The 9,371-nt window shown below is 27.0% G+C and overlaps 1 protein-coding gene across 1 annotated transcript; it reads right to left on the bottom strand.

Moving 5' to 3' along the window:
• Positions 1-5,833: 5,833 nt before the first annotated feature.
• Positions 5,834-6,781, bottom strand: LOC130945410 (uncharacterized). Its single transcript, XM_057874130.1, has one exon. The coding sequence runs from the start codon at positions 6,779-6,781 to the stop codon at positions 5,834-5,836; it is 948 nt and encodes a 315-aa protein (XP_057730113.1).
• Between the last annotated feature and the right edge of the window lie 2,590 nt (positions 6,782-9,371).

The raw sequence follows: 9,371 nt of genomic DNA, 5'->3' as shown, positions 1-9,371 counted from the left end.
AAGTAATAAGACATTCATAGAAAAAAATATTACATAATTTAAAATATAAAATTTTTATATAACTGACCAGCCAAGCCAATCTTTTAACAAGTTATATATGGATTAACAGCTCTGATTGTTATAAAAAGATAGCAGAAATACATATCTCAAAATTAGTATACCAAATAAAATATCTGTATATTAGTTTTGTACCATAGTGTTACCCAAATATTATTAACAAGATTTGAAGATCACTTGAAAAGGTAGCTGCTGGATATAAAAGGAAATAAATCACGTTATTAATAATGATTCAATCAACTGCAATGACTAGTTAAAGATTTGTTTTCGATATAAGAAGAAGAACAAGGTTTTAAGCAACTCAACGAAAACGATTCAAAAATCAAACACAGTACAATTAAATGTTTTTTTCTTTTTCATTTTTGTTTGTATTTGATATGTTTTTGAGTCTTCTTAGTACTAATAAAAAATATATGATTTTTTAAATTGGGTGAATATTTTAAAAAAGTCTGAGTGATAAGTGATAAATTAGAAAAAAAATTAATTTGTTCCAATCTTAGTTTCATCTATTTTGGAGAGTTTTTTTATTTAAAAATTAATTTGTGAAGTACGGTGTAATGCTTTATTTGTCTTAGCATTGAATTGGTGATAATAATTTTAAGATTGATATAGTGAAATTTCACTAAAATTATAGTAGAGATTAGATGTAAATTTTATTGCACTTTAAAATTGAACTAAAATATATGTTGATGTGATTTTTTCTATTACTTTCTCTTTTTTTTTTATAGTTGCAAGAGACTAAACTAAAGAAATCTTTTACTTAATTAGTAACGCGAATAAATTTAAAAAGAATGCCTTGATTCAAATCTTCTATTTTTCAAGGCCTATAAAACTTTCAACAACCAAAACAAATTGATATAAATTATGTGATATTTAAATATCTAATTAAATCAATTAGTTGATATAATTAATTCATTATAATTGATTGTATTTAATGAGTTAAAAGAAATAAATAAAAAATACTCTAAAAAATGTTACGACAATTCTATCATTAAGTGCAGAAATCTGATTTTAATAGATATAATAGATAGATAATAGAGTAATTATCCAAATCGTTCCAATAATTTAAAAAGCGGATATTCTAGTACTCAAGAAAAATTAATACAAAAATCAATCTCCAAGATTTTACTCCGGCAGTCTATTTTTTGACAAAGTAATTATCCAAATCAGTCCAAAAAAATTTAAGAACCGGATATTTTAGTCTCCAAAAAAATTAATATTAATCTTTAACATTTTTCTCTATCTAACATAATAATGTCCCATCCATTTTACTTTTACTATATGTCAATCTTTATTATTAGTATTAGCTTAGCTTTGTACATGTGATTGATGCATTAGCATATTAATACACTTTTTCATTGGAAACAACTCAAACAAGTAAGGTGAATAATGATGTTTTGGAATCCAAATTAAAATATATTTTTTAATACAAATATATTTTTTAAAATAAGATATCTTTTGATTATATTAAACACAAAAATATCAAACAGTTTCGACTTTAAATTTTTTTAAAATAATCTCTAATGATTTTATTATTATTATTATTATTATTATTATTATTATTATTATTGAGTGACTATATATATATATATATATATATATATATATATATATATATATATATATATATTTTTATGTAAAAATTCTTTTTATATTCTAAATACATACATAAGAATTTAGGGAATAAATTTATCATTATTTTAGTTTAAAAAATACAAAAAGTTATGATACAAGATTATTGTATAATTAATAATAATAATTTATTTTATTTTATTTTTTTATGAACGAAAGATTGTTATATCTTATTGAAAAAATATTGAGAATTGATTAATTTTTTAAAAAAAATTAAAATATTCACTTTTAAAATTTTTAAGGATTAATTTGAGTAATTATTCTAGATAATAAATAGATATAGTTGATAATATAGCTGATGAAACTTGTGTTTGAAAGCAAAACCTAGACATATAATGTATTTTTTGAGAAATACATATTTAATGTTAGTTTTTTTTAAGATTATCTAATATTAAATATGTATTTTTCAAAAAATATATTAGAAATTGAATTTTGATACAATTCTTTGCAAGCATGATTAAAAAAATAAGATATTATTATCCTTAAAATTTGGTAATTTTTTGTTAAGTATATATTTTTTTTGTTAACAACTAATAATACTTTTAAAAAATCACAAAAAAATATATACTTATAAAAAATCACCAAATTTTAAGAATAGTAATATCTCATTTTTTTAATTATGCTTGCAAAAAATCACGTCAAATTTCAATCTCTAAGACATTTTTTAGAAATCTATATTTACTGTTAGATATTTTTGTCGCGTTTTTAAATTATTTAAAGGCATTTTTGTCAATAATAAAATTCAGGTGTATTTTTATCAGCGTTTAAATAATTTAAAAAGTTTTTGGGGGTTAACCTTTATTTGTTTCTTTTATTTCCAGCATTCTAGCATTTTGTTTTTTCTTTTACTTTTACAATTGAAATTGGTTAATCTGATTTGTGTTTTCAATTCATATTAAACTTTTGTTTATATCAATTTATTGTTAATAATACAAAAATTTCATTAGTTCACTACTTGCAAAGTTGATAACAATATTAAAATCAATAAATCTCGAATCGAACTTATTTTTTTAAAAGAATTGTATCTATTTTTTATATTAAAATTATTAATATAAATTTGATTCGATACCTGTATCGTCAAAGTCGAAGAAAAATCAAGCAACACAATAACCCTATTTAGGGTAAAGAGAAAGTTGGCACCATATTCTCTATTAATTTCATGTGATGCCACAGTCTATCATCATAGCACTCAAGGCCTTTAATTTATCTACTAAGTTTACACCGTCCAACATATGGTGCTTTTCCATGTTAATTAATTTCATACTACCATGCTTTTGTGAAGGATTATGACACATCAATGCAAATAGCCAAATAATTTACAATAATTTTCTTTATGACGACACTAGCTAGCGAGGGTGTTCTTAATTTTATTGGATGTCTTTTGTTGGCTATTTTAATGTTAACGACATCAATGGTGTCACACATTGTCCTACATATATGGCGCTTTCACAGCATTGTTTTAATAAGTGAATTGGACTCATCCAACCAAATAAAAATTGACTCGTTATGTATAGTGATTGAATAAGACATCAAATAAATAGGGATGAATGCGGATCGAATCGAATTAGATATGACTAAAATCATTGGATTAGATCAGATATAATATTTGTAGTTTTTGAGTTTGAATCTGATCCGATTGGATCGAATCGGAAATTAGATATCAGATATATTCACAAAATACAAAAATATTTTTAAAAATTTATTTTTATTAAAAAATATCAATAAAATTTATTTTTTTTATTTTTTTAAATATATTTACTCTTAAAATGATATTAAATATATATTTTTTAAATAATAAATTAAAATAATACAATATATATAATAATTATTAATTAAAATAAAATATAAAACAAATATTTATTTCTTTATTTTTATAAATATACGAATACTTATACAAAATGTGTAATCCAATTTTATTAGATCTAATAATTTTATAGATCAAATTTATATCTATAATTTTTAAATTTAATTCAAATAAATACAATAAATATGCAGATCGAATTTGATCCATAAAAACAAATAAAGCACTTAAGGGTAGCTAAGAGGAGCAAAGGTCCGATTACTTTTTATGATTCCCATTGAGATAGTTTCGTTTCATACCACACTACATTACATTGCACTAGGTAGTCGGTGATTGAGATCCTTCGTTTCCAATTTTAATTTCATTAGATTCATTTCTCAACTTCCACGAAAAATATATTCAACTTTCCTTCCCCCCTTTTCACTCCAACCTTTTCTAGAGAAACAAATGTCACTCCTTTTTATTTATTCATTACAAAAACAGAAAAATATACACATTATGGACGGCCAACTATCTAGGGTTGAAAATTGAAATCTATAAATTACAAACACTTTGATAATTGTTGTGTTATGGGTCAGATATATTTTAAATATAATAGTCATTTGGAATATATATTTTTTGTTACGAATTATATTTTAATAAAAAAATAATATTTTAAATATATTTTATATTTAAATATTATTATGTGTCAAATTTATTTTTAATTTATGTTCTTTAAATAAGTGTAAAAATAGTATATATTATATTTATTAACACAAAAATTTACATTAAGTACTTCATATAATTAAAAATGTATTAAAAATAGTTAAAATATTAATTTATATTTTAACATCAATAAAATATTAAAATATTATATAATTATTTAAAAAAAGCTATATATTTTTTATATATGCTATGTCCCTATATCTTATAAAAAAATTAAAATTTCTATATCCACGTGTTTTATGTCGTATCATATTCTATATCCGTATTATTGTTCGTACTTCATAAATTAAAATAAACGTAGTGGTTGATATTTCATTTGTAAAGAATGAGATAATTAATCTAAAATTTTATAGTTTTTTCTTATATATATAAAATAACAACTAAACACGAACCGGTTAGATTATTGGGATACTGGATTACTGGTTCAATTGGTTAACTCGGTCCCACATAAGTAAAACATATAAAATAGCCAAAAATTTAAAAATTAAATTTTAAAATACATATCTTCAGTAACATTTTAATAAATATTAAGTCTTAAATTCTAAAAATAAATAATACGAAAATAAATATAAAATTTATTAGTACTATTACATTAGTATCTCCATTTAACACAATAAAAATAACAATCTTTGGATTATATCTAAGGAGTAATTTCAAAGTTTGGATATCTTTCTTCATCTGATAAATTTGGAGTTACATTCTGATTTGCATTTTTCACAGAATTATTATTAGCTTCATCATCATCTCGATCATCTTCAGATTCAATTGATCTATCATTTCAATAATGTTTCACAAATCATAATTAATAATAAGGCAAAACATTGGTTAAAGTATTACAAAATCTTCCCTAACAAAAACATACCCAAATCATCTAAAGCTGATTGAAGAGACATATTTGCAAGATCATTCTTTAAAGCATGAACTTCTTCAGGAGTTAAAAATGGTGGTGAATCTTCCATTATTCATTTTAAATGATACTCAAATGCATCAAGACAAATTGGATCATAACATTATTTTCTCATTCGGTTCCTATATTGTCAATTAACTTGATTATTCTTATTGTGACTATAAATTTAAAATAATGCCTTCAAGAAAGAATAATAAAAAAGTACATTTGTTGTAAGTTATAATAAACAAAAACAAGATGATTAAATTTTTTATGATCTAACCGATTCCTTTTCTTTGAGTGAATGTGTTCAAAAAATGCTTCAGTTACACTCACAACTTGAAAAACTACAACTTTTACTCAAAACACGAATAGCTAATTTTTGTAAGTTTGATGCTCCACATTCATAAGATTTTCACTATTGATCTTAACATAAAAAGGAAATAATATATCACAATCATAAAAATCAAATCATAAACATACCACAATCATAAAAGACTAATTTTAATAAAAAATTTACCAGACATAACTGTGTTTCGCTCACGTATTGCAGATTGTCTTCCAAAGTCTTGTTCAACATTCTTAAATATTCTCATCTCACTTATCAATTTATAATTCAAATTTGCATCACCATAAGTATATCTCTCAATGACATCTAGTAGGCCAGAAGTTGTTTACATGTGCTTTTTAAATTCTCCAGTATTAAATCAAAAAGTTGGATTTAACCAATAACCAGCAGCATGAAGATTTTTTCAAAGTTCTGAATCCCAGCGTGTAGCTAAAATATTTAAATAAGGATCAACAACCGTCTTTCTTTTTTGAAACCTCTTCACCATCTCTTCCCTAACCTTATAAATAGCTAGATAAAGAAAATCTATTGCAGCTCTATTTTCACTATCCACAATACGCAATATACGAACAAGTTGATGAGTAAGCTTAACAATATCAATACATTGATTCCAAAATTTAGAATCTAAGACTTGTTTCATAAACTTTTTAGCTTTGACTTCTCTAGTGTAAGTTGAGTTTGTCCATTCTCTAGATGTCACCATAGCTCTCAATGCATCTTTTTGAGCTAAAATACTTTGCAAAGCAATGAAATTAGTGGCAAATCGAGTTGGAGATGGACGAAGTGTTTCTCGTCCGCCTGTGAACTTTCTCATCAAGTACAAAGGATGGCAATGATTATAGATATACTTCGTAATCTTCGAAGCTTGTGACATAGTTTTACTCACTTCCTCTAACTTTTCAATAACCTGAAACATCAAATTAACAAAGTGTACTGCATAAGGAGACCAATACAATCTAGGAAACTCTGATTCCAACAACCTTCCAATAGCAACGTAATTTGCAGCATTATCCGTCACTACATGTACAACATTCTCAGGACCAACAAATAATACAACATCCTTAAGCAACTTAAACAAAGCATCAGGAATTTTCAAGACATGAGAAGCATCAACTGACTTTAGAAAAGCGGTTCCTTTAGGACAATAAACCAATAAATTAATTAAAGTATGCCTACAACGATCAATCCGTCCATCGACCATGATAGTACATCCAATTTGTTTCCAAATTTTACGATAATCTTCAATCATTTTCTTTACCTCTTCAACCAATTTACTCAACAAATATCCACAAACTCTTCCATAATTTGTCCCTTTATATCCTGCACCTATGTTTGCAATAGCATCAATCATTGTCTAATAATAAGCTGAATTAACCGCATTAAATAGCACAGAGGCATCCATCATCCATCTCGCAATAGCAATATCACATTTCTCCACAATTTCTTTGCTTTGGAGAACACTTTTGGTAGTTGGTTGAGCTCCAGGTGTTACTGCCGATAGAAAAAAAAAGATTGTAATCTCTTGAGTTATTTTCATTTTCTAGAGCTAGGTGCTGGAAGCCTTGATTTTTGTTGTTATCACATCTCATTACGTTTAATCTCATCAAATTCTCTTTCAACTTCATCACAAGAATTATAACTTTCTACATATTCTTTTTGAGTTTTCCTTTTCTTGGTTCGAAGATCTTCAATCTTTTGATTGATTTGGTGCCTCACTACAGCTGACACATTTCGACATGCCTCAATATCTCCACCTTTTCCATCCAAATGATACTTAACCCGGTTAATTCCTCCACCCCTAATAAACTTCTCACAATAAATACATAACATAACAGTTTTTTTTTTTATTCACAACTTGCTTACAATGGCCGATGCAGGATCAGCTTTTTATCTATTGCTATTTTTTTGGGTTCCAATTATTCCATCAAGAGTTGATCCTTGTTCATGAAAAGTTGGTGTTTCTGATGGTATATTTGATGAAACCATCCTAAATTTCTAATCTACAGGAATAATACACAACAACAATTTATTAAGAATAATATACAACATCAACCAAATATAACAACAATATATTATATATAGCAAGAATATATTACACTATAATCAACAATATATTACACCAACAACATAAAACAAAAAACTGAACAATCTAACAGAAATCAAACAGAAATCAACAAGTTATACACTTATAATCAACCAAATATAATCAACATAGATAATCAACACCATTAATCAATTAATTTTAATTAAAGTACTAAATTATTGAAAATTTGAAATACTAAATACTTTAAAAATAAATAAAAATACATACCTTATGGCTGATGTACCGCCAGCAGAAAAGAGGAAGACCGAAGAAGAAGTACAGCGCTGACGACGACGACAGGGATGACTGGACGACCGGACCGGAAAAAGGAGGACAAGGACGGACACACAGCGGTACAGGACAGGAGGTGATGACCCAAGATGCTAAGGGGCCACCGAGACGATGACTCTGAGTAGCAATAGCTGACGACGTCGCATCGTTCGGTGGAGATGGTGCTGGCTGTGGTCGGGTGGTGCGAGAGCGAGACTGAGAGCACGGTGAGAATGAGAAGGGCTGAACGGGTCTCTCTCAATTTCAGGTCTCAACCGTTTAGAGTTTGGGGAAAGGAAAAAGGAATGAGTTTGGGTCGTTTCGAGCTTGGATTTCTTTCAATAATTTTTTTTAATAATTGAAACGACTTCGTTTCACTTGAAGAAAAAAAAAGGAGTTCGAACTAGTTTGGATTTTTTCAAATCCACCGGTTCTTTGGTTTTCGTTAAATCTGACTGGTTCAAATCGGGTGTCGCCAATTCTTTTTCTTATCCAGTTAGCTAGCTCACCTTAACCGGCTTTGTTACCGATTTACCGGGTTTTCGGTTCTATCGAGCGGGTCAGTTCGATTTTAATAGTACAGGTTAGCTCACTAATTCGCTTAATCAAGTGTTGAGAATTGGAATTATGCCTTATGCATGCAGCAACTCATTAATCAATGACAAATTATTAAATAGAGTTTTAATCCACAATAGATTAGTCCTTAATTTATCAGGATACAAGATATTGTAGAAAAAAAACACGAACTTTGATTATTGTTTTGCAATGATGAGAATCCGAGATATCTACATATATATAGCACTTGAATTAATTTAAGGCAAAGAATCAAATATTGCTAGGTATAAAACATTTTTTCCCTGTTTCTTTTCGGTTTATTTATGTGGTGACACAGCAAGGTCAGAAAGCAATAAGCTGAGGATCCGATCCTCTTTTTATTTTCCATGTAGATATTATTCCGGTTTAAAAAGTAAGAGCTTTAATTTTTATTCTTTTGCAAGCTTCGGAAGAAAAATAATTTTCTCTTTTTTTTTTTCTTTTTATCATGGGAAGAAAAAGATTTTTCATAAGTGGGTTATTTATTGCTGGGAATCAATCCTGGTGTGGCTGTCAAAAAGGCAAATACCTTTGCCGAAAACATATAATTTTCTGTTTGAAAAGGCTAATTGGGCCACATGTTGATGTTACTGAGATCCAAGTCTCTGGGGCAGAAATGCATATTTGGGCCTCCATCAAGCCTAATGTGTTAAAAGTTGGATGATAAAAGTAGGCATTGTTCTTGGATGAATATTAGATTTAATTTTATTGGTTGATAAAAATGTAAGTTCCATGACCAAAAAATACTAAAGTTCAATTATGTTCCACATGTCCTTGAGCCCATCTTCTCACTTTTTTTTCAAAACACATATTGGATTTATTTTAAAAATATATGAGATAAAATAGTATAAAAAAAGTTAGGAAACACCCAAATCGCTTTGGACAAAAATCTGGTGTTTTTGTCGAGTAGAGTGACCAATTTCTTAGGCACTTCAATGGGTGAGAATGTGAGATAGTGAATCCATAATTTTGAAGTTTTCATGTGAACGTACCG

Source organism: Arachis stenosperma, chromosome 8, assembly GCF_014773155.1.
Source record: "Arachis stenosperma cultivar V10309 chromosome 8, arast.V10309.gnm1.PFL2, whole genome shotgun sequence".
NCBI classification, from domain to species: Eukaryota; Viridiplantae; Streptophyta; class Magnoliopsida; order Fabales; family Fabaceae; genus Arachis; species Arachis stenosperma.
Note: the sequence above shows the minus strand (reverse complement) of the source record. Positions and strands in the feature narration are given on the sequence as shown.